We start from the raw sequence: 27,206 nt of genomic DNA on the forward strand, positions 1-27,206 counted from the left end.
TTGTGAAATAGATCCTATAATGCACACCTTGAGTCAAAAGCTGAATGCCATAGTCTAGCCCCACAGTTCCAGCTGTCTGAAAAGCATCTCCTCTCAGACTTCTTGCCTCATTTCAACGTCAGTGATTAAACAGAATGAAGACACTCTCTTGTCCCTGTCACACCAAATCGGCTCTTCTCCTTTACACTCCTGTTCCTCCTATTTCTCAGAAGACAAGGACGGGAATTCTATGTCCTGAAGTTTTCTCTGCCTAAATCAGAGTTGCCTTTCTGTCTTCCCATTATCTCACCACTAAATATCAAGCTGCAGAGACATGATGGTGGCAGGTTAGACAGCCATGCCATGTGGATGAAATTTCTTTTGAAATGGGATTCTACAGGCAAGGAAATAAAATCAGTAAGTTTGCTAGACTTCCAATAACCTCTATAGCTATAGAGCAGGGACCAACCAACTACCGCCCATGGGCCAAATCCACACCAATGCCTGTCTTTATAAATGTTACTGGAACAGAGCCATGCTCATTTGCTTGTGTACTGCCTGTGGCTATTTTGCCGTACAATGGCAGAATTAAGTAGTTACCACAGACACAGTCTGGCCCACAATGCTGAACATATTTACCATCTGGTCCTTTCCAGAAAACATTTGCTGACCTCTGCCGTAGACCACAGTAAACTAGATTAGGTAACTTGTGTCATAAATGTGGTTGTTTTAAAAATATGTCCACAGTCTCTTCAGAAAGTGGTGTTGGGAAAGCTGGACAGCCACATGTAAATCGATGAAGTTAGAATATTCCCTCATGCCATACACACACAAAAAACTCAAAATGGCTTAAAGACTTAAATGTAAGACATGACAGCATAAACCCCTAGAAGAGAATGTAGGCAAAACATTCTCTGACATAAATCACAGCAATGTTTTCTTAGGTCAGTCTCCCAAGGAAATAGAAATAAAAGCCAAAATAAACAAAATGGGACTTAAAATTATAAGCTTTTGCACAGAATAAACAAAACAAAATGAAAACAACCTACGGAATGGGAGAAAAATATTTGCAAACGATGAGACAAGGGTTTAATTTCCAAAATATACAAATACTCATACAGCTCAGTAACAAAAAAACAAATAACCCAATCAAAAAATGAGCAGAAGATCTAGACATTTCTCCAAAGAAGACAAACAGATAGCCAACAGGCATATGAAAAGATGCTCAACATCGCTAATTATTAGAGAAATGCAAATCAAAACTACAATGAAGTATCACCTCACACCAGTCAGAATGGCTGTCATCAAAAAGTCTACAAATAATAAATGCTGGAGAGGGTGTGGAGAAAAGGGAACCCTCCTACACTGTTGGTGGGAATGTAAATTGGTGCAGCCACTATGGAGAACAGTATGGAGGTTGCTTAAAAAAATAAAAGTAGAGCTACCATATGACCCAGCAATCCCACTCCTGGGTATATACCCAGAAAAGACAAAAACTAATTCAAAAAGATACCTGCACCAGAATGTTCATAGCAGCACTCTTTACAATAGCCAAGACATGGAAGCAACCTAAGTGTCCATTAACAGATGAATGGATAAGGAAGATGTCGGGGGAGGGGGGGTGGGTAGGGTGTGTGGGGGGGGGATGTGTGTGTGCATACACATTCACAATGGAATATTAGCCATTAAAAACAAAATAATGCCATTTGCAGCAACATGGGTGGACCTAAAGATGATCAAACTAAATGAAGTCAGTTAGAGAAAGACAAATATATGATACCATGTTATATGTGAAATCTAAAAAAATGATACAAGCGAACTTGCAAAACAGAAACAGAATCACAGATATAGAAACCTTGATTACCAAGGGGGAAAGGGGGAGGAGGGATAAATTAGCAGCTTGAGATTATTAGATACACACTGCTATATATAAAATACATAAACAACAAGGTCTTACTGTATAGCACAGGGAACTTATATTCAATATCTTGCAAAAAAGTATAATGGAAAAGAATCTGATAATGTATATGTGTGTATATCACTTTGCTGTACACCAGAAATTTACACATTGTAAATCAACCATACATGTGTGTATATCTATACCTATCTATCTATTTATCTCCACAAATTTTTTTATATTCCTCCCTTCCAGAGCTTAATTTTCCTCAAGTGTGGGCTGGACTTGCTTAAGAATAGAATACAGCAGAAGTGATGGGCTGTCACTTTCCAGCTTAGGTTATAGAAAGACAGGCTGCTGTCTTGCACGTGCACTCCCCTGGATCACTTGCTATGGGGGAAGCTATCTGTGAGAATACTCAGGAAGTCTATGGAGAGAACCACACAGCAGGCAGGGGAGTTCTCTGGCCACCAGCCAGCAAGGAACTGAGGCCTCCTGCGAGCAACCATCTGAGTGAGCTTGGAAGCAGCTCCTCCAGCCCCAGTCAAGCCTTGAGATGCCTGCAGCCCCAGACCACAGCTTGACTTCTGAATCTCATGAGAGACCTCAAGCCAGACCAGCTAAATCACTCCTGGGTTCCTGACCCTCAGAGACTGTGTGAGAGAATGTTTGCTGTTTTAAAGTGCTACATTTTGGGGTAATTTGTCACATAGGGTTAGAGAACTAATACAACACAGCAGCTGCCCTCCATGCCTGCCCTCACACATATATACCATTACTGCCACCAATATCACCTAAAGTCTTACTGTATCGTTCTGTCCTCTGCACCCAGAAAATGAGGCTTGCCTTTTTGGAACGGACACTTCTTTTTTTTTTTTTTTTTTTGGGGGGGTACACCAGGTTCAATCATCTGTTTTTATACACATATCCCCATTGGAACGGATACTTCTTGAATGAAGCCCGTTTGGACTAGGTCCAAGACAAAGCTTTCTCATATAAAACTTTGCTATTTGAATGACTCACATGATAGTAAGTCTACTACATGGGCCTAAAAGTTGTCGAACACTAAACCTAAGACAATGGAGGGGAAAATTAAACCCTTACAGGAAATGATTTCCCGTGGGAAACAATGCAAAGAGAGGGGGGATAGGTGGTCAGTTTTAAAAGCTGGAAAAGAAAAAGCAGAATCTCTAAAGAAAATGGGAAATATTTCTATCTCAAATGTCTTTTTTTCCTTTAGTGAACAGGAGACTGGTAACCCATTGATTCTAATGGCCGATTCCATTCCAGACGTATCTGCATCTCTCAGGAGAGGAAAATTTTTACAAAGGTTCCAGATCAGTTGGGTGATGACCCCTCTCATTCAAAAAAGCCATTTTCTTAAAAATGACTAAGAATTTGAATATTTGGATCATTTTCCCCCGATAGATTTTCTGATAGTAAGAAATGGGTCCCCTTTCACACTACAGATTCTACTCAAGTCTTGGCATCAGTTTTAAGCACGACTTTGATGACATCCCTAGAGCCAGATCTGGGTGTGGGCCTACAGGCAATGGATGTTATTTCAAACCACTGTGGGGAAGCAGGCTGGATAAAAGTGGGTGGGGGCTCCACAAGGACCTGCCAGACAAAGGGAAGGGTTCACGTGGGAAAGGCAAACCATTTCTCAGGTTTTCTATTCCACTTTGTAAAGGAAAAGAGTTATACTCAAGGGATAGACGTTAACAAAGGCCACTGCTCATGTGTTACAATCAACAGCCTGCCGTTTTTCATATAGACTAAAATCAAGGCAAACAGGGTAATCTTAACTCACTCTCCATTCATCCGCCCATTTGATTACAAACACCTGGTGTGGTCTCCCCTGTTTCCCTTCCCAGTTCACCACCCTGGGAGGTTTGTACGAAGAACCTACTTCATTTTGAATCCCTGGCCCTTTCTCCTGATCACTCTGCTAAATTCAGGTCCTGCAAGAGGACAGTAAAGAGGTAGGAGGAGGAGGCCAAAGATGGTTACACCTGGAGAATACGATCTGTGGGTGGGGCAAGGAGAGGGCTGAGGTGAGCTTTCACAGCTTTTGAAATATATGATTCTTTTCTTACAATGAGCATGTATTCCTTTAGTAATGTTTTCTAAAAGAAGACAAGGAAGCAGCATGACCTTCATTTTTGCAGAACTGTTGGCAGTCCTCTTCCCTCTGCCTGCAACCACCTTCTTACTATCCACTCATCATCCCTGCAGCAGAAAGTGCATATGACTGAACTGCTTCACAGATTCCTGATATAAAGACAAGGTGAAATTCAAGGGGAGTGACCAACATGAAAATAAACGATTAGCCTCAATAATAATCAAAGCAATGCAAATTGAAACAATCGGTTTCCTTTAAACTGGCAAAGATTAATAAGAAGGATAATATTCAGTGCTTATGGGGGTGGCACGGATATGGTCACCCTCATATATGCCATTAGAAGAATAAATTGGTACATCTTTCTGAACAAGAACGTGGTAGCATTTACACAAACCACTGTGACCCCCTAGTTTTATAAAAATACATATATATGTGAGTTAAAAAAGACATGAAGAATATACAAGAATTAACAGTGGTTATATCTAGGTTGCGGATAATCTGTCTTTAATATTTACGTGTCTGGTTTTCTATGTTTTCTTTAGTAGCAACTGTTAGCCTTATAACTTGAGAGAAAATGCATGTTAATTTCTAAATATCAAGGGAGAGAAAAAAAGTATGCAGAAAAGGAAGGAAATGGTAGCAAAAGATTCAGTCTTAACAGAAATGAGCCGCAGATCTCTTAAAATCAAGGTGGTTTGAGAGAAGGTTTGGTACAGCGAAATGTGGCTCAACGGGGGAATCCGAACATGACAGAGTTTCAGGCCTTTTCCTCTTAGAAAAATATGGCCCCAACAGCCTCATACTCAGGTAAAAAGGATTAAATGATCTAAGCCTGGGGCTAAATTGGGAGTCTGGGATTAACATATACACACTACTGTATACAGAATAATCAACAAGGACCTACCATATAGCACAGGGAACTGTACTCAATATTCTGTAATAACCTAAATGGGAAAAGAATCTGAAAAAGAATCACTTTGAATCACTTTGCTGTACACTGAAACTAACACAACAATGTAAGTCAACTATAATCCAATACAAAATAAATTTTTTTAAAAATGATATAAGCCTGGACTGGAGTTAGCGGTGCATTTGGGAAAGGCTGCAGCTTTAGCTCTGAGGACAGTGTGTTCCCTGGAATGTGGAGCACACTGACAGCCCTCCACTCAGGGGAGATGGATTTGTGAAGTGGGCACCCAAGGGCCCAGCAGTCTGTCTTGCTGTTTACTTTTCTTGAACTGCCTCATCTAGAAAACTGAAAAGGACCCCCTGCTCCAAGCAAACTACAGAAACCTGAAAATGGCCAAGAGATTGTTTTTGAATGTGATTCCTGTTTCTCAGTACACTCTTTATTGAGGGTTGTTTAGTCTAGTTTTACAGAGATTGCCTAACGTGGGTACATGTGACATGGATGCTGACTGGGACTTGAATTAGAGGCGACTGGGAATCAAAGCACCAGACAAGCTGCAGTGAGGTCCATGGCTTGAGAATCACCAGGGTAGGAGGACTTGGCTCCTCCTATTAATCTTTGAATCTGTAGCTGGCATAAACCACTGGGGCCTAAAGCAACTTGGGACATTTCCTTATTTCTCCTTTTTGGCAAGTTTCTGCCCCTTATTCATCAAACTGAGTCTCCACACTTTGCCACCCATGATTTTGGGTCAGCTGGCAGGCCACACCTGGTAGAAAACCATGTCTCTCCCACATTCTGGGACCCAGAAGCTGTGTGGCATAAAGGGATATGGTCCAGGTTTGGCATCAGACAAGAGTGAGTGATGACCCTGTGACCCTAAGAGTCTTGGTTTGTAAAATAGACATAATGATTCTTAATCTGCTTGGTCTGCCATAACAGAAGACCACAGGATAGGTGGATTAAACACCAAAAATTTACTTCTCACAGTTGTGGACACTGGAAGTCCTGGATCAAGGTCCAGCAGAGTTCAGTTTCTAGTAAAGAATTTTTCTGGCTTGCAGACGGCACTTTGTCCTCACATGGCCTTTCCTCTGCACCATTGTCTCTTCTTAGCTAATCCTATCAGGTCAGGCCCCCATCCTTCCTTATGATCTCATTTTACCTTAATTACCTCCCAAGGTCGTATTTCCAATATAGTCACATTGTGGGTTTAGGGCTTCAAAATATGAATCTTTGGGGAGACACAATTAGGGCAAGCAAATACCTACTTCCATTAAGGAAATGCAAATTAGAACCATGAGATACCACTTTACACCCACTAGGATGGCCATAACCAAAAAGACAAATAATTACAAGCGCTGGTGAAGATGTGGAGAAATTGGAACTCTCATACACTACAGATGGGAGTGTAACATGATGTCGCCACTCTGGAACACAGTCTAACAGTTCCTCAAAAGATTAAGCATAGAGTTACCATATTACCCAGTAATTCCACTGCCAGGTATATACCCAAGACAATAAAAATATATGTCTACACAAAACCTGCACACAAATGTTCTCAGTAGCATTATTCATAACAGCCAAAAAGTGGTAACAATTCAAATATCCATCAATTGATAACTGGATAAATAAAATGTGTCACATCCATACAACTATTAATTCAACAATAAAAAGGAATGAAGTAGTACTATATGATACAACATGGATGAGCTTTAAAAATATTATGCAAAGTGAAAGTGTAACCAAGCAGGAGCCCGTGGGGCCTTCCTGGGACAGATTTTAAATGATTTGTATTTGCTCTTAAAATCTTTTGTCACTTTGGTTAATTGAAAAGTATTGTTTAACAGTGACCTATGATCTTATTTGACCAAGTGTTTTGAAAGCTTTTTGATATTTTTGACAAACTTCCCAAATATCAATTCCTAATTACAGTTCTTTTGACCTTCAGTTAACTTTGGGATACTTCAGAGGGCCCCTAAAGCATCTGAGAGAGAAATATTAAACTAACTAGGATTATTTGATACGTTAAATTACATGGGAAGTAATAGTACATGAGTGATAAACCTTCTTAGGTTATACTATATGGATGTCATTAATATAAATATTCTAGAAATATGAAGTTCCTAAAATTTAAATATGCCTTGATATAATGTTATCAGTCATAATTCTAGTTATTACCTTAAAATGTATGTCACAGAAATTTGGTTAAGTCCCTTTGTCAATTGCATTGCAATCAGATCTTTACCATGTCTTCTTAAGTCTTTTGTCATTCACAGACAATTACTGTTTCACTCTGATGCTTTTGCAAAAATGCTTCATCTTCAAGAAGATTCATAGAAAGGACTTTTTAACAAGCATAGGTTTCTGGTAACTTTCAGATCATACTGCTGAACTGGGTAAAAAATTAAAGAATTCTAATGGAAACCCTGATGGTTTCATAAAACTGTTAGAAAGGATTAGCTACATAGGACTGAGTGAACTGATAAATACGGTTATAATTTTATGGGTTTTATCTGAAACATTACTGACTTTTAGTCTGCTTTCCAGATATAAGGAAACTTTCCCCTTAAGCTAATTATAATTTATAACAACTTGGTAAATTACACTTTTGTAAGTAAAATCAAAACACATATCTTTTCCCTCTACCTGATCCTTCCAGAAATTGGAAACTTTTAGGTTTCCAGCAACCTTATCAGGTGAATAAGAAATTCCTGACAGGTGCAGAATCTCAAGACATTTGGGGGACTTCAAGAAGACAGGAATTCACCCCAAAAAGTTCCAGCATAACCAATTTAAAAAAGACTATGTTATCAACTAACCAGACTTACTTTGCAAACAAGTTGGTCTTAATTTGACTATATTTGGTAACAATGAGCACAATTTTAGAAAGAAAAAGATGTTTCAATGGATATTAAATTCTAGTTTTGTTAATTGAGGTCAGTATTTACTGCTTAAGACTCACTCCCCAAGTAGCTCCTTGTTGCTATGTTACATTATTGTAAAGTCTGAGTTATTAAGAGGATATTCTAAGCTTGTTTCTGAAGTCAATCATAGTACTCTATCTTTGGATGAAGATCAGATACCCCAAGACCTGCAACTAGGAGATTATGCACACTGGAAAAGGCATCATTTAAAGAACGCTTATCAGGTATTCTTAAATACCTCATGCACAATGGAACTGAAAGGAGTTAACTCTTTAATTCATATTTCCCACTTAAGAAAGACCTCTGGATTGGACTGGTCTATAGAAAGGACTGTTGGTGCCAAATAATATCCACACCAGGACAAAAAAGAGGATGACAACAATGGTAGGCAGCTAACTCAAGAATCCAGACCAGGTCTATAAGACCTATTACACTAATTTAATTCTTTACCAAGACTTTGTCTCCCTATCAACATTGAAAGTTATTGTTTTACTTCTAACCATACTGTTGCCCCCAGTGTTTAGGATGGAAAGAAAATTCTCTAAGGAAGTTGTCACAGAGTATAACTACTCATGACATGTATCACTTCTTGCTTCAGGTCTACTGCTTGAAACACATAAACAATATTTGTGTGACAATTCAGTATAATTGATAAAAATGTATAGCCTACGAAGTGTTTCCCCATCAGCATACCTCTGTGCTTATTTATTTTGTCTGGTTATTTTCCCTCAATGTGGATAAGTAGGCAATTAATACATACATATACACACACACACACACACACACACATACACATACACACACACAGCAGGCCTAGCACCGAGGGACATCATGGACCTAGGGCAGGCAGCAACCATCCTGGCAACAAGGGACAATTATTTTGATTATTAATGCTTTCTATCAAAAGTGGGAAATGTAAAGCAAATTTTCACATATTGAGGTCTGGGAAAGTCATTCTGGCTCATATGTGACTTAAACTGAACTTTAGGCTAACCAAAACAGCCCATTTGTGGCCTATTAAACATACATTGTACATCTCCTTTAACCACTGAAGAAAAGAACACATTTTTTAGAGCTAGATGGCCATTATGGAGGTGGTTTCAAACATTCGTATATTGCTGAGAACTTGAATTTTCTAAACAGTATCAGACTCAAGGACACCACCAGATGTTCTCAAAACAATATCTGCTAGCAGTTGCCAACTGCAACCTTATGGTCCCAAGGTCTCCTCTTGTAACTATGAAACCTTTCTCTTACTTTAGGAATAGTAGTGACAAACAAGGCAGCTCAAGCTATAGCCTCCCCAGCTAGGTACTAGATTCTTTAGTCAGAATAGTATTAGATAATAAAATTGCTTTATACTGTATTTTATTTTGGCAAAAAAGGAGACATATGTGTAGTGACCAATAGCTCCTGTTATGTATAATTAGTACTCCTGGACTGAAAAGTCACATGTAAATCAATGAAGTTAGAACACTCCCTCACACCATACACAAAAATAAACTCAAAATGATTTAAAGACAATATAAGACATGACACCATAAAACTCCTAGAAGAGAATACAGGCAAAACATTCTCTGACATAAACTGTAGCAACATTTTCCTAGGCTGGTCTCCCAAGGCAATAGAAATAAAGGCAAAAATAAACAAATGGGACTTGAACTTATAAGCTTTTGCATAGCAAAGGAAACCATAAACAAAATGAAAAGACAACCTATGGAATGGGAGAATATATTTGCAAATGATGCAACCAACAAGGGCTTAATTTCCAAAACATACAACACTCACACAACTCAATAACAACAACGATAAAAAACCCAATCAAAGAAAGGGCAGAAGACCTAAATAGAGACATACAGATGGCCAACACGCACATGAAAAGATGCTCAACATCGCTAATTATTAGAGAAATGCAAATCAAAACTACAATGAAGTATCACCTCACAGCAGTCAGAATGGCTGTCATCAAAAAATCTATAAATAATAAATGCTGGTGAGGGTGTGGAGAAAAGGGAACCCTCTTACACTGTTGGTGGGAATGTAAACTGGTCCAGCCACTAAGGAGAACAGTATGGAGGTTGCTTAAAAAACTAAAAATAGAGCTACCATATGATCCAGCAATCCCACTCCTGGGCATATATCCAGAAAAAAAAAATTCGAAAAGATACCTGCACCCCAATGTTCATAGCAGCACTATTTACAATAGCCAAGACTTGGAAGCAACCCAAGTGTTCATCAACAGATGAATGGATGAAGATGTGGTATATATACACAATGGAATACTACTCAGCCATAAAAAAAGAATGAAATAATGACATCTGAAGCAACATGGATGGACCTAGAAATTATCATACTAAGTGAAGTAAGTCAGACAGAGAAAGTCAAATATCATATGATATAATTTATATGTGGAATCTAAAATATGATACAAGTGAACTTACTTACAAAACAGAAATAGACTCAAAGACATAGAAACTATGGTTCCAAAGGGGAAAAAGCGAGAGACGAGATAAATTAGGAGTTTGGGATTAGCAGATACAAACTACTATACATAAAATAAACAACAAGGTCCTACTGTACAGTACAGGGAACTATATTCAATATCTTGTAATAAACTACAATGGAGAAGCACATGAAAAAGAATATATAACGTGTGTATACATACATACATATGTGTATTATATATGTATAACTGAATCACTTTGCTATGCACCTGAAACTAACACAACACTGTAAATTAACTATACTTCAATTAAAAAGAAAACCTGGAGAAGCTGAAACGCAAATATAGAATAATCCAAAAGGCTACTTGTTTACTGGATGTGCGTAAAGAGGACCCACTCCAAAACCTGTTTTCCTGGTTGCCATCGAAAATAGGAGGACTCTTTTGCGGAATACTACAAGGTGCATTTTAATCATTACCCTCAACGTAATATGTCTACTGACTTTCCAATCTTTGTACAGGTACTATGACAAAGCAAAGAGAGAAGTAATGTTTTCATAATACAAAATATTGATGCTAAGCTAGGAACTGGGGAGTATATCTAACTCTGTGTCCATTCCCAAGACTGAGGCAGGACTATGCCCCATTTCAGCAGGAAGTATCCAGAGCCCCATTCCCTCAAAGATTCAGGGAAAGCTGAAACAGAGTGGGCGCTAAAACCAAGTCCTCCTAAAAGCGAGTTCCTCTGCCGAGTTTATGATTAACTTCTCTAACCAAAGCTTGATTCCCTCTCTTGTCCTGCACCTGTTTCCCCTCAGGTCTAAGGAGTATCAAAGAAAAGAAGGGACTGTAATCAAGGAGAATGCTCTGGGGCCTTCCTTGGACAGACCCCTCCATATCCTCCATATACCTCTTGTTTCTAGAAAAACTTTAGCCTCCTAGGCCTTTCCCAAGTTCCGAAGAACAAATTCAATTAGAGAAGCAAGGAAATGCAGAAACAAAGGGAAACAGTCAAGCAAGACAAAAAAAAAAAAAAATAACCATTTAGCCATTAAACAAATTCAAGGACCTTTAGCTCCTCCTCAAGGGCTGTAGATGATATTCCGAGACATATCCTTGAGCTGTTTTGCAGCTACTGAAACTCCTGCCAGGTGAGAGAAGTTAACTAACTGCTGACCACAAGCACACAGACCCCAGACTGATTAGAACCATCAGGCTGATGATGACGACTCCTGATGATCTCACCACCAACCAATCAGAAGAATGTCCACAAGCTGATCACGTACCCCACAACCCTATCCCTCACCCTGTCTTTAAAAACTGTTCCCTGAAAGCCATTAGGAGCCTTTTCCTTTGGACATGAACTTCTGGTACTACTTGCTTGGTGCCCTGCGATAAGCTGCACTTTCTTTCACAACAACCCGGTGTCAATAGATTGGCTGTGCTGCACGTGGGCGAGAGGACCCAAGTTGGGCTGAGTAACAAAAGAAGCCAGTTACAAAAGACTACATATTATGTGAATCCGTTCTGTCCATTACAGGCAAATTTCATAGAGATAGAAAGCAGATTAGTGGTTGCCAGGGGTTGGGACAGGGTGGAATAGGGAGTCACTGAAAATGGGTACAGAGTTTCTTTGGGGGGTAATAAAAAATGCTCTGCAATTAGATAATGGTGATGGTTGCATAACCTTGTAAATATACTAAAAAGCACTGAACCATACACTTTAAAAGGGTGAATTTTATGGTATGTGAATTATAACTCAATTAAAAAAAAAAACCACACGCACACACTCACCAAAAAACATCCTACCACATAGGATCATTAAGACGATAAGTGGGCTTATGTGCACAGAGCACAGTGCCCAGCATAGAGCTCCCCAGGAATAACTGCTCTTATTTTCCATAGTCCACGTAGGGTCTATGGAAAGAATGAAGGTAGTAAAGCCATAAACATGGTTACATTAGCCTAAAATCTCTGCCTCTGATGTCCTCAGGGACATTCACTGCAAGGCCCTACCTCCTCCTCCTCCTCCTCTGCCGTCCACTGCCTGGCATTTGCACCATTCCTCTCTCTCAGCTGGGGGGTCTGTCCCGCTGCCACCACACAGGCTACTCAGGCAAGGGGCCCGGGGATGCACCTCCGACCTTGTCCTCTTGCTGACCCCCTCGTCTTCCCTGCTCAGGCCTCTCCCGGGAGCCCGGCTCTGCTTGCCCTGCCCACCCCACCGAAACCAGGCCAGGAGCCAAGGAAACTTCCGGCTTCGGCCTGGGCCCACCCCTCTCTCCTCTCCAGGTGCTTCATCTTGAACCATAGACCTGATTTCTAGGGCAGAAAAACCTGCATGGCCCTGGGTTGCTCTCACCACAGGCTCACCACTGAAGCCCCAAAATAAAGAGGCAAGGGCTCCCCCAGGGCTGGTTGTGAGGGCAGCTAACAGATGGGTGGCAGGTTGCAGGTAGCAAGAGCTCAGGCTAGTGTGTTGTCAGGATTTGTTCTCTCCTGCTAGCTTCTTCCTTCAAGCTGGAGCCAGTGTCACAGCTCACCCAGGATGGCAGCTTCTATTGGCAGGATAAAAATACCCCTCAGTTTGACTACTGAGCCCATGCGTGGCCAACTCAGCCACTAAGGGCAAGGAGAGAGGAAACAGGACAGAATGGGTGTGACTTCCCTGCAGGGAAAGGCATCCAGAGGAGCCTCCTGCTTGCTGACACATGGATGATGCGGGATTTCAGGGCTCACAGGAAGTCCCAATCACAGTGGTGCCCTCCGCATCAGCGTGAAACCTAGGATGATTAGCATGAGTGTTTCTGACTTGTATTGTTCATCGACCCCTTTGAGGATTTATGGGAGCTCTAGACCACTTCCTCAGGAAAAAAAAATCCACAGAGGCCCATTTTCGCAAAAAACTACATATGATCTCAGAGGACAAACAGAACTCTTGATGCTAAGAGGTCCATAAATCCCTGGGCCAAAACAGACTCTATGGTAGGGCAGAAATAATTTAGCACCCAGCCATCGGAAATAGCAACGAGCTGCTGGAAAAGAATGGAAGCAAGGATGTTGGTCTGTCCAGCGCTGCGTCCTGAGAATGCCTTCTCTCTGTGCTGGGGACAGGGGCACAGTGGGGGATGCTCTAAATGTGAGACAGAGCCTCAGGCACCACAGTTCAGGGCCAGAAATAGCAGCAAGAAGACACCTCAGATCAAAATCAATAAAAGAGCTCCCTGGGAAGTAGCTGGGGAAGGAAGCCCTGGAGAGCTGATACATAATTCAGCCTCTACTGATGAGGCATTTCTAAAATCAATTGCCTCATCCCTAGCCGGCAGAGGCAGCCTCTGTCGGGTTTTAGAGGTTTCCTGGGCACTTCCAATCAGTTCTCTGCTGGGCCAAGTCATGAAGTCACAACCCTGATGCCAAAGCCAGAAGTTACGCAACACTGAGGTTGTTGTTCCCACTGGAGGGTGGGGAGGTGGGTGGGGCAAGGTTCCCAGCAGTGGAAGGAGGAGCATCTCGGTGCCCTTGAACACACTGGAAGTGCCACCAGAGTGTCAGGCCATGGGACCAGCAGGGAAGATACCGGATAGAGAGCCTGAGGGGCCCCAGAATTCCACTGAGAATAGGCACGTTCTTCTCCAGGAGCACACACTCAATGACTGTGGCTCCTCTTGAGAACTCTAGAGCCAGCATTTGGGCCTGTTGAGAGCAACAGAGTCCTCAGGTCAGTCTCCTACTCATTAATTATCAGAAGGCAGGACATAGGTGTATATTTTGTATTAAGGCCAAAGATCCTATTTTCAAAGAGGTTCATTCAGTTGATCAAAGAAGTTGAACTGAGAGCACTGGAGCAGTCCGGGCTGTCTCCATGGTCCAGCCACCACCCGCCCTGTCCCCAACTCTACCCCGTCTGGTCTATACCTCTCTGCTTCCACTGGCTTCGTGCTTCCGATTACAAGTGTCCCATTACAAGTAACTGTGCATCGTTGCTGTTAATTTTGGTATCTACAGATTTGTCCAGCTTCAGAACCGAAACTCCAGCAACTGCCCTAAATTACTGTGCTAGGTTCTATCTCCAAAGGGTGTATTTAATGACTGGTCTAAAACCTCAGCGCTCAGTTTGTAGCAAACACCCTGAAGTAAAAGAAGGTTTGCCCCAGGAGTCAGGCAATGTGGCCTCTAGTCTTGGTTTGCCACTAACTTACAGGTTTTTTATGTCCCTTGGGTCCTTCGGTCTCCTCACCTGGATATGAGCGGATTGGATACAAAGCGCTCTGTGATCCCTTTTGACTTCCCTGAAGCCAGCTATAGGACAGCTGCAGGGTAGGGATCCTACATGTGCCACTGACAGCCCCAGTGCCAGGGGTGACTTCAAAAGGGACACCAGTGGGGTTTCTGGAAAACATCCCAGTTCTTTAACCCAGCTCACTCCATATCCGTCTGGAAAGACTACACGGTATCTCCTCAAAGTCCTTCCAGTGCAAACTAGAGTGGATTGCTATTGCATTCTCCTTCCCAAGGTCCCTGCCCTCTTCCTTCAGTAACAGCACCCTAGTTTTCCCTTAAGGAACTATCCTTTCTCTATTGCCAGTCCTTAAGGGTTGCGCTCCAGGGATAGGCTCATGAAAAGCTGGGCAAATAACCCTATTTTCCATCCCAGTGCTTGACTGATGATTGGACAAAGGACCAAAGGCAGACTCAAATCAAGACTTTGGCTGGAGATGCTGGTGGCCTTTTGACCTCCTTATGAGAAGAGTCTGTTGGAATGAAGCAACACAGGGGGAATCAGAACTGGGAGCTGAAGAGGGGATAATTGTTGAGAACATCATTTGAGCCCCTAGATCCAGCCATGCATGAAAGCCTACACCTGGACTTTTTAGTTACCTGAAAAAATAAATCCATCCCCACTTTTTTGTTGTTGTTTACATGAGTTTGAGTTGAATTAGGTGTCAGTAATGTGTCTTTTGAACTTTCTGCTTTTCGCATTCATGCATGCCCCTCTGTCAATGTTTTCAAATCCTAGCTATTTTTGATTAAGAGGAAGGGGAGGAAGAGGAGAAAGAAGAAGAAAAGAGAAAGAAGGAGAAGGAGAAGTTGTTAAATCTAAAAGCTGCATGAAAGGCAAGGTCTACTGTAGTGTTGGTAATTATACAGCACTGTTGCCACCACTCCCTGCCCTGTACCCATCACAAATATCACTGATTTATAAGAACTCTTCTCAGGACTTCCCTGGTGGTCCAGTGGTAAAGAATCTGCTTTGCAATCAAGGGGACGCGTGTTCAATCCCTAGTGGGGGAACTAAGATCCCACATGCCGGGGGGCAACTAAGCCCATGTGCCACAACTACTAAGCTCATGCGCCTCAATGAGTGAACCTGCACACCACAACTACAGAGCCCAGGTGCCCTGGAGCCTGCGCACCACAACTAGAGAAGAGAAAACCAGTGCACCACAACTCAAGAGAAGCCCGTGCACCACAACAAAAGATCCTGCATGCCTCAGTGAAGATCCTGCATGCTGCAACTAAGACCAAAGATGAAGCTGGAAAAAAAAAAAAAAGAATTCTCAATGCAGAATTCTTGATGGCCATTGCCAATCATCTGGAGTTGACTCCAACCTGAAATCTATTTTCCAACAAAGTCAAAGAGACCTGCATCACTACACCATGACTGGTGCCAGTCATAGAACTGGGAGATGGTTTACACCAAAGCAGAGGATTAACTGCCATGGCCTGTCTGGAGGACACCAGTTGATCACAAAGACAGAAGCAACTTTGATATATTGGCAAAATCAGATAGTGCTAATAGTTAGCCCTGAGCCACCGCCGGGGCTGGCCCTTGGGGAGGGGTCCCAGAGAGAAAAGCGTACAGTTTGGTCAGCTGGCTCCTGGAGCTGAAGCATGGTCAGGAGAGGTCTGGTGGGTGGATCTTAACCCAGAGGGCTAGGCAGCCTCACGTGGCAGCCTGGGGGCGGGGGGCCGCAGCCCTGGTTCCACACCCGATATCAACACCGGCCACATGATGGCGAGTCCCACCTACATGCCAACTGGCAACTCAGCGCTCCCAAGGCTGCCAACTCTGAGCAGGTAACGTTTTCTTGGGCATAAACCTCCCACGACAATAAGTGCTGGTTCTTTCTAAGTTGGTGCATTTCTAATTCTGAAGCTGACGGATGCTTTTCTCAGTCTCCCAGAACTCAAAATCAACTTGACGTTTCTAAAATTACATTTTGAAGGCAATGAATCTATAAAGTGCACCAAAGCCTATGCCAGCTGGGGAAAGAAGAAAGGAGGAAATAGAAACGTTCTGGCTCCCTCCCTTAAATGCAAATATTCTTTCTATATTGGCTGGGGCAGGGGGAGCAGGGAAGGGAGACTTATACCTCCAAGGGATGGGAAGTTTTCAAGGAGCAGGTGCTCTCTGAATGTCCCTGGGGGCTCAGAGCAGCCTCGTGACATGGGATGAAAATTAAGGAGAAGCAAGACTGGGCATGAAGAGGTGAGGCACCTTCGACTTCTAGACAAAGACAGCCCAGCCCTGAGATAGGCCCCAGAGGAAGCCCCCTGGCTGGGCCGGCACACAGGCCACTTAAAAGAGAATCAGGCAGCAGCTGCTTCTCCTTAAACTGGAGAGGTGGTCCAAGGGGCTTTGTGTGAGCCTGGATCAAAACACGCCTATCAAGGGGGATCAAGAGCCTGGCCAAGTGGACTGCAGATGGGAAAGGGAATTGAATCTTTTTTTTTTTTTAACAAAAATGTAAAAATCCAAAGAGAAAAAGGCCTCTTTTTTTTTTTAATTGTAGCAAAGTCTGTCCAATGACCACAGTCCTCCTCTATCCTTGACCCACAGATCAAATTTAAAATGCAACCTGTAAGTATTTAAAGTGGTCCATTCAACAGAAAAGAATCCCGCACCTCTTGTACGCACCCCCACCCCCCCAAGCTCCCAGGACTCCAGCCTGGAGGGAGCAAGTCAGGCCCTCCTGCGTCAAGTCCTTACTGTGGCAGCTGTGGCCTTCCACAGCTGCAAACAAACACGACCTAGGATGAAACGGAGGCCTTCATCAACGCTCCACACAGGGCAGCTCCGCTCAGCAATCATTAATCCAGCGCTAACAAGGTGACTTCAGGGCGCTGACTAATGGGGAGACAGAGGGGATCTGGGGAAATAGAGGCCTTGTTTTCTGGGGTTGCAGCGCCCAGGGGTAGAGGCAGATGCACACAGCACAGGCCTTCTGAGGAGATGGGAGGACACGGAGGCGGACGAGGCGCAGGTCCTCATCGGAAACCTGCGGGCTACGCTTTGAGACGTCCCTGTGGGCGAGATGGGGTCTGCGGAGGCTCCTGAGGGGTGGGCAGCACCGTGAAGGTGGCCAAGGGCAAGCCTCGCGGGTGGAGGGCTGCAGCAGACACACGGGCTGGAGATGAGAGGGGGTCTTGGGGTCCAGCGAGCCCGCCTGTGGGTGTGTGGGTGGGGAGGGTAGCGCGGTGGGGCCCTGGGGCTGTATACTGATCTGCTCAAAGACCACGAACGCCAGGCTGAGGAATCTGCCAAATGAGACTCTAACCCAAGAGACCGCCGCGGAGAGCCCCGCCGGCCCGGCCGGGCTGGGAGCAGAGCTGCGCAAGCCACACAGGCGCCCGCGGCGGCCCGGCGCCGTCTTACCTGCCTGTCCTCCCGCAGGCGGAGGCGGCGCCGCCCGCGGGCCCGGCTGTCCTGCCAGGCTGCGCTGCGGCGGCGGCCGTGCAGCCCTGAGCTGCGGAGGCCCAGCGTCTCTGTGCACTCGAAGTGGCCCCACCAGCCCCTTCAGGAGCTGGAGGCTGAGGCCCCAGGAGCGCAGCAGACACCTCCCGGCCCGGCTGAGCGCACAGGACCAACGCCTGGCTGGTCACAGACTCCAGCCCCACTCAGGCCCTCCGTGAGAGGCGTGCGCACGGGCTTCTGCGCACGTGTGTGGCCTCTCAGCTCATCTCCGGTGACACGGGAGGGAAGGAGAGCACCAGCCCTGGGGTCTCTAAGGAAGGTGGAGTGTCTGAGTCGCTTACGTGCCCACCTGCAGACCTGCGGCTCTCAACCCTGCCTGAGCGGGCAAGCGTCCACGCCCCCCTCCCCCACTGACGTGGGTCACGTCCGTGGCTTCGTGCACGTGGGACCCATCCTTCTCCAGCCCCCACCTCCACAGCACCTTCCCACTGGGTCCCCACAACAGACTCATTTATTAACTTGACTTTGCGTGTCAAATATCTTTTCCGTTTGATTTAAAAAAAAAAAAAAACCAGTAAATGTCCCAAGGGGCTCCAGAAACACATGCTTTTGAATTCCGGCCACGGCGAGGACTAAAGGAGAGCTGGGACCTGCAGATACGACTGCTTTCCACAGAAAGGTTTGTGCAGCGCTGACAAGCTCAGCCCCTCTGCGGGGGAGAGAGAATCCACGGCCCGGCGGGCAGGGGCTGGGGGACAGCTTCTTCGGTTGGCTGGAGCTTTACCCAAAGCTTGCTGGAAGGTGGCTGTCTCCCTGCAGCCCGCCTTCTAAGGGGGACACGTGCAAGGGGGTACAAGAGGTGGCATTTAAGCCTCCTTGGCCTCCCGTTGCCTCTGAGGCTGTAGGACACTTATTTAAACCTAACAAAAAGTACGTTTATGATTTGAACGTGGATCTTGTAGCAGCCCGGTGACTCAGCAGCAGCCATGATGCAGTTGTCGGTAGCAGAACGGTGGGCCTGGAACCTGTTCCTAGACCATCCTGTATTATCAGGTCCACATAAAGAACACACTGACACCCTTTATACCAAATAAAAGTAAATAATTATACCAGTATAAACAGGGCCTTAGACCCTTTCATTTTATTAAAATGGCACGTAAATATTAAAACAGCATACGGATCACTTCCTACATCTGCAAGCCCCCCATGTCTTGATTCGGAGCTGTTCGAGGGCTCCCTCCTGGAGGCCGCAGACTCAAGCATTGAGCAATTCATGTTCTTTATCGGTTTTCCCAACAGCATCAGGATTTGATAATGGGTCGAGATCAGCAAAAAGGCTGAACCAGGCAGTCAGGTCCGAGGAGGCCTTGGCAGGCTCTGGGGAGAGAAGAGGAAACATTAGCACCTCCACCTTGCTAAGTCCCACCTCTGCCAGGCTGCAGGCAGGCGGAGCCAGGTGCATCTTGAAGAGTGAGCATGCTCAGCCTGACAAATCCGGTTGTTCTTTGTCTCTAAGCCTCGCTAGGGTATTTCATGCCCCTCTGTTGGCTGGTTGGCTGAGTAACATATCTAAACCATGGTCTTTATAAAGCTCAATGAACAGTGAGCCCTTGTGTTAACCCTCACCTGCACCCCCACCCAGGGGTGGCCACCGCCCACAGAGCTGCCTGAAACCCCAGACCCTGCACTTCACCACCACCAAGAAATATCAGTCATTTCAGAGATAAGACTGAATGTCTCAGGAAGCAAGGTGCCTTCCAGTGTCCGCTGGAGGAATCTTTTCAGTTCTGCTGGATAAGAGAAATGCTGTGGTTACTCTTTTCAGCCTTCAAAGCAACAGGTCCAGAAGCAGGGATTGGCACCTAGGCCTAACTACTCTTCTCTCAAGGTCACTGCCTTCTGTAACCATCTCCCATCAGAGGAAGGGGGCCTGTGATATGCCTCCCCTTCCCCACTGGGCTCTAAATCGCCCCCACACCCCTCACTCTCCAGTCTCAGTGGTGCAGCCTTCAGCTGTTCTTTCACTGAACCACCTGCCCTAACTTCATGAGTGCTGCGATTACAGAGCCAAATTATTTTCCAGATGAGGAGAACATTTTCAAAAGACTGCCTGATGCAAGTGATTTACAAATAAGTTGGGGGCTCTTCTTTATATAAATCATTCCACATGAGACTCTAAGTTCATTGGCTTGGATGACCCATGCTTTTTTTCCTTCTCCAACAGGTGGGAGTATCAAAAGCATGAAGAAAATGTCTTTCTGACAGGTTATCCTTTTAGCCAAGAGCAGCTAGGAATGTGCTTGCCATCTGGTTGAAAAGAGTCTCAAAAAATATTGGTAGGACAAGTGCTAAAAGTGGGTATACGAGAGTCAGAGAGAGTACTGATGGGATTATATCAACATACACAGGGCCTTTGATCTTTTCACTAAAATAGCATTTAAACATTAAGACAGTGTACTGCTCACTTTATACTTCTGATTCTCCTCCCTTTGTCTTGTTTTTCAAAGTCTCTTGTAGATATATTACTTTATAATGAGATAACAATGCATCTATTACAGAGATAGGCTATCGCAAGCAAGACTAGCTAGTAACATGCAAGTTATTGCTATGTAACATTAATTTCACATTGTGTGCAGTTAGAGTTAGCCCCCAAAACACTTGGTTTATTTTGATATGAGAAACTGAGACTTTAGAGAGCTCAGTATAGCTTGGTGGGGGGTGAGGGAGACAATTTTTTTTCAAAAGCGAGTAACGTGTCTTTCTTTAGTCATGTAGGAAGTCACACAAGGAAATTATATGGGGCAAGATTGACTTAGGAGAACTAGTCTGTTCTTGATAGAGAATATCAAGATATCTTAGAGATAGTGCCAGTGAAAATACACTCCAAGCTCACCTCCCCTTCCCAGGCACCTTCTGATGGTGAGTGTGGCTCTACTGTGAGGAGCCAGGTGACTGTACTTTGGGGAGGGGGGGGATCCTCTCATTTCCCAGACCTCCACTGTAGGAGGGAAAACCAGGGGCAGCTATTTGCACAACAGCTAAAAAACATCAAGGGAATGCTTTCTGATGATATAACAGAATTGACACTTCCTTTAACTTCCTGTGGTCAACACAGGGGAAGTGGCTGATGACCAAAGGAAGAGAGAGAGAGAACTGCAAATATAGGTGAGATCTTCCTCAGGTAGATGTTCTGTCTCAAAAGAGAACAGATCTGACAATCTTGAAAGGTCTTCTTTTGACAACTAAGACACCTGGCTTTTTGTGAAAGGCACTAAGCAAATGCCTTGTCTGGTGGAAGCAATGGTATTTTCAGCTAAGGATTGCCAGCCTCAGTGGTCTTCTCTCCCTTACTGTTGTCACCCAATCTTGGGGAGCACCTGGTCACATGGAGACAGATGTTTGAGTCCTCATTAGATTTGATAAAAGGAATTATGAATTAGGACATTAAGCCAGGAAAAGAGTTAGAAAGTTAGTTCCTAGGATCATGCAAAACTCTCCACCCCTGTACCCTCCTTTGAACCCAAGGTGCTCAAATGGAAATTAGTAAAGAAATAAAGAAAAGGGTGTTAGGCCAGTGGAAAGGAAGGAGACTGTCATGTAAGGGGGGACAGAACACTATATTACCTTTCACTGCAGGGCTGCTGCCATTTGGACTGCTTGCCTTTGGAGCTGGCCATGGAGGAGAAGTAGCATTGACATTGCTCTCTGACCAGCCTAATGTTCAAAACCAGAGGTCATTAGATCCAGGGAAGAGCAGTCACACTGCCCCATCTGTTCCTGGGGCACACACATGGTTCTCAACGACGATGGTCTCCAAAGAGAGAGAGGAGGGTGGTGTGCAAAGCCCCTTCTCCCATGCTCCTCACGCCTGGAATACGTTGTAGGGGGAGTGGATATGTATAATCATGCCCACCTCAACAGTATGGAAAACTAGGGAAAAGACTGCATTTTGAAAAGCAAATGAGAAATTGCTAGGGTTAAAGCATTTTTGCTTTCAGTTTTATACCCATTTTTCTTACCAAGTGACATCATTTCATGGTCACACCAAAGATTATCAATAGTGATGCAAGGAAATCAAGTGCCTTGTTTTTCTGTCACAAACAGGGAAACATTTAATGTAGTGACAGAACTAGTGAATGGCCGGTCTTCTCTACGTCCAATATGATCCAGTTCATTTATTCTCCATACAGCTCATTTAAATTGGAGAGTTTAGTTAATACAGATAAATAAAGGGCAGTCCAGTCCAAATATATGAGGGGAAAGAACGTCCCCCTTAACTTGATGCTGTACTCTTACAAATGGCATTGATCTTGTCTAATCCAACGTTCTGAAAGACCCTTTGTGCTCTGCCTGCCCCTAATGATCAAGAGGCATTCAGCAGTCCTGCTCTGGGGGAAGTAAGCCTAGGTCCCCTACCCCCCAACATTTACTATCTGTGCTGGATGTTTCAGCATGACTCATTTAATTTAGAACTTTACCATATACTTCTTTGCACATCTGTTTTAATTCTTCATGTGTGAGTCCCGTCTTAATTGGACAGGGAACTGTTTTTCCCATGTGCTCCATAACACCTAACGTGGTATAGGTAGCTGTGTGTGGACTAAGTCTACTGTTGATTCTCACTGTGAATCAGACCATCAAATGATGCATCTCTGTTGGGTCCAAATGGTTAAAACTGTATCCTTTCCCAGGGATGCTCTGATCACAGTATTTGCTACAGAAAAGGTTTTGTCTCTGATAAGGCCCCCATGAGACATCATGTTTGGATGGCAGAGTTCAGCTGGGGCAGTGAAACCAATTTCTGGAGAAAGCAAGCTACTCAGTGTATGCCACGAAAAAAAGGTAAGATGTAATGCTGTTTGCTTGCCCTACCATTCTAAGATTTTTAATAAGGGACCTAACTATAGAATCATCCTATTTTGATTACCTTGTACGTTTGTCTCATCTCCTAGGATTCTGAGCCCCTTGAAGGCAGGGACCACGTATTATTTACCTTTACATCCTTTAGTACACTACCTGGCACATGATGGGTGTTGAAATTAAGATAAACTACTGAAGAACTCTTTTAAATCATGAGAAGTACACTTATGAAGCATTATTTTAAGAGATGGCAAAGCAATACTTAGCACAGTAGATGTTATAATACTCACTGGTTGAATTATTTGGTTTTAGGCAAGTATATACAAACATCCCTATGAAGACTAACCAATGATAAATGAAACACGCGGCTTCTGACTCCTTTATCGGGTCTAAAATAATGAAAACATATAGAGGGTTTAAAAAGTATTGTCATTGGTTGGAAAGATACTTGAACATGTTGTTAACATAATTCACAAACAACAAAAGGCACCAGATTTTAAGGGAACTTTTGGGGAAGATGGAAATGTTCTAACACTAGACTGTGGTGATGGCTGCGCAATACAAATCTACCAGAAATCCTTGAACTGTTCTCTTACAATGGGTGAATTTCATGGTATGTAAATTATAGTTCAATAAAGCAGTTTTAAAAAATGACCAGTATTTAGTGTAATCCAGGAGTTACATAACCTCCCTGACTCCTAGAAAATTGGCCCATGGGCATTTTTCTTCTAAACCCAAATCACATAAAATAGTGGTAAATGTGGAAAGTTAAAACTGCAGTTCCATTGTGTGCCAAATAAAGCTGAAAGAGGTAGCATCTAACTGGGTCAGTTTTATCTTTTCCCCACAATCCTCTGCTAGACACCAAGTGTCAAGACCCACCTGTGCTCAGCAGAGCGCGGGCAACCTTTCATCAATGCCTGCAGCCTGGCCTCCATCTCTTAGGGCAGTGGTTCGCAAGGTGTGGTGCCCGCATCAGCAGCAGGGCATCACCCACTGAATCAGAATCCCTGGGGGTGGAGCCCAGGGAACCGCAAACCCTCAGCAACTGTCATGCAAGTGTAGTGTGGGAGGTACTGCCATAGATGGTCCCCAAGAAGCTGCCAGGGTCACCATCTCTGTCAGGATCAGGGTCCTCTTGGTTGAAGCCAGAGGCAGGACAAAGAAAGAGTCCCTCCTCTGAAACAGAGGGGTCCACTTTCAGGACTCCACCTCCCAGGTCCTACAGCTTTAAGCTCCTTGACCCTGTCAAGCTCTCTGAGTTCAGGGAGGCCCACACTTCCAGAGAGAACCCGAACAGATGCAGAGAAAAGGCAGGTGAGAGGTATGGAAGTCCACCCCTCCCAGATCTTGGAATGCTATTTGATACAGTGGGAACACAGAGAATTCTTCCCATTTCAAAAATATACACATTTGTTTTTTAAAACGGCTGCAGAGAACGCTGGAAAAGAGGCAGGTTTAACCACTGTCTTTTTAAGAGTATAAAATCAAACACATTCCTAAAGGAGGCAGAAATAAATCCACATGTGAAAACAGAGCTCCCCTCGCTTTATGGGATGGGCATGTTCCCGAATGGTTATAAACAAATAAAATGTCTGTATATCAAGTCATATTTTTAAAGTACCAGAAATACAAGTCGTATTTTTAAGCCTATAATTTAAAAGGTTATAATGGTAGATTCCTTTATAAAGACAATGTATTCTAATTGGATTCCTTTGTAACTATGGACTTTTGAATATTACTCAAACACTCGTGAACCACAAGAGTGACATGCTGACTCTATGAATTTGGGGGCTTCTCTGCAGCAGAGGACATGCAGGAAGATGAGCGTAAAGACGTCCCCTTCTGGGGACTAAGATGGTGGGGAAAGTATACCTCAGAGTTTCCCAAAGACACAGGGTATCACTATTCCTTTGTCCCGTAAGGTGAAGCAGAAACAGCAGCCAGTTTGCCAAATCACAGTCTCTCCTCAGGACAGATATTAAGCAAAAGTCTAACAATGCAACTATACGCACGAGGGGAGAAAAAAAAAGTACAGTTGTGACACCAGCTATTTTATGTATATATATATATACATATATATATATATATTTCAAGCAAATACTAAGCTGAGCTGCAGTTTCAACCTCACTGATATCACTTGGGGAATTATTTAGGGAAGGGGTGCAACTAGGGTAATTATGGATGGAACGCCAAGCCAGACTTCAAGTATCTTGGCTTCTATCAGGAAAGAAATGCTATTTAAAGAGAACTTACTGTTGCTAATATTCCTGTAATTGCCATCAACTGTTCTCCAGTTGGTGTTAGTTGGCTGAGGTGTTTTTAACAGGAAGGTGTGGCTGGAAAGATGTCTCCCCATCTCAGAGAAATTGTGTCAGGAGATGAGTGGTGAAGGGTGGGGGCAGGAGAAGCGCCAAGAGCTCTGTGAACAAAATGACGCGCCTAGCTCTCAGTTCCTTTGATATGTCAACTGTGCTACCCGTTTGCAGGAAACACATATAAAATTTTATTGGAGCAATCCTGCCCCCTTTACTTACATAAGGGAAAATATAAACCAGCCAGAAATAACACTGGCCAGCTAGGGCAGCAAGTGAAGCCAAAATAACACCACCCAACGTAGCACTTTACCATGAATGTGATTTCACTAACTGGGAAAGCAAAAGCCCAGACTGGGTTGAGGAGCACAGGGGTGCTATGGGGTGGGGTTGGCCATGAAGGGGAAAGTGGGAAGACCATGGCCTTGGTGGCCAAGCACCAGCCTGCCATCCATACCTTCTCTGAGCCCCAGTTTCCACACCTGCAAAGGGTGGATAAAAATTCTTGCCTTGTTAGGTTGTTGTATGGATAAGATGGGATCTTGGCGGTGAAAGGAGGGAGTAACAGAGGCTACAAAGAGCAGGCCCTCGATAAATCTAAGTCAAGTCTGGATTTCTGTATAACTCAGCAGACGTGAGAACCACCCCCTGAGACTGTCTTAGGACTGTTTTCAGTGATTCAGTGTCAGTTGATCTATCCCTCCTTCTTGCCTGCCACGCATCCACCCATCCATCCACCCATCCATCCAGATGTTCTTTTTGAACATCTATTCCAGGCACTGAGCTATGGTCAGGAAATATGATGGTGAGCCATACAAACATGGGCCCTGCCCCTGGCAACCTAAAGCACACAGAAAATTAAATTGGTTTTACAATGAGGTGAAGTAGGAGGAATGATTAAGTACTGGGTGTCAAGGGAATGGAGAGCAGAAACACCTAACACTGACTGCTGGAGGAGTCCCTGGATGAAAAGACACTGAACATGAGAACCTGAAGGACAAGAAGTTAGCCAAGCAGAACAAGCATCCTGAGCGTGGAGGTGGGTGGAGTGCTCTGAAGGGAGGGGAGGGGCAGACTCCCTGGAGTGCAGCTTGCAGACATAATAAATGCATGGTTCTCCAGCAGAACAATGTCATTAAGTCATGCTAACTAAAGGCGTGGGAGGTATGGCCAGTGATGAGACCACGGGCAGGCCCTAAAGGACCTTGTAAGCCAAGCTAAGGAGTTTAGATCTTATATGAATGGTGGGTAAAACCACAACCACCTGGCAAGTCATGAGACCTTTCTGGGGTCCCTGGATTTCCTCATCTATAAAATGAGGGTGCAGTATACGATCACCAAGATTCCTTCTGTGGACTAATGGAGGCACTTAAATTCTGCAGATACCCAAGACCTGGGGATACGTCCTAGCAGGCTTAGAAAGTGCTGCTTCCTTAATGGAACAAACAACGCCAATGGCTCAAACTCTGTGTTCAAGTTATCTTTAAATGCGGCCCACAGCCTTCTCTTTTACCTTATTCCATTTGAGTCCTGGAAATATGTTAGCCTGGAGCAAGGCTAAGCCAAAAACAGCAAGAGGAGAGCTCTGGTCGAGGAAAGGTGAATGTGAAATAATGCTACGCTTTACATTACAGTAGCTTTAAATAGAAACCCACCCAGATGCCAATAGCACCTTGGAATTGGGTAAAACAAAAGAATATCCAGGAGGAACAAAGGGCTGTATGTTTGTAAGAATCTGGAACAAGACTCCTAACTTTGGTTTGCAGAATCCTAAATTAAAAGATGTCCTGGTGCATTTATTTTGAGCAGATGGTTATCTTTTCAGTATCAGCGTCTGTTTCTAAATTAAATTCTGGATGTCGGTGGGGAATTGGGAAGAATGTCTAATGAGGCCTATCAGCCTCGCCTGGTATCTACCTCAGGCAGCCCCTCTGGCTGGCCTGCTTCCTACTCACTTGAAGAGGCCTCAGGAAGGTACAATTTTCTCACCGCTGTATGACACAGAAAACCCCAGCCCCTGTCATGCTGGCAACTTCAGAAACTCTTAGAAAGCC

The 27,206-nt window shown here is 44.1% G+C and overlaps 1 protein-coding gene across 14 annotated transcripts in view; it reads right to left on the minus strand.

Annotated features, from left to right (window-relative positions):
* Nucleotides 1-19,090: 19,090 nt before the first annotated feature.
* The window catches only part of ICA1 (islet cell autoantigen 1), a 141,109-nt gene continuing 132,993 nt past the window's right edge, over nt 19,091-27,206 (minus strand). For 13 of the 14 annotated variants that reach the window (XM_057733170.1, XM_057733175.1, XM_057733161.1 and 10 more), the window contains 2 exons: nt 21,602-21,691; nt 19,091-19,354 (listed from right to left, as the gene is read on the minus strand). In XM_057733170.1, coding sequence (XP_057589153.1) covers nt 19,233-19,354; nt 21,602-21,691 — 212 coding nt within the window. In that variant the 3' untranslated portion in view covers nt 19,091-19,232. The remainder of the gene's footprint in view (nt 19,355-21,601; nt 21,692-27,206) is intronic. The other variant, XM_057733174.1, reaches the window with a different exon arrangement.

The sequence above is a fragment of the Hippopotamus amphibius genome, chromosome 4 (genome assembly GCF_030028045.1).
Source record: "Hippopotamus amphibius kiboko isolate mHipAmp2 chromosome 4, mHipAmp2.hap2, whole genome shotgun sequence".
Classification (NCBI taxonomy): Eukaryota; Metazoa; Chordata; class Mammalia; order Artiodactyla; family Hippopotamidae; genus Hippopotamus; species Hippopotamus amphibius.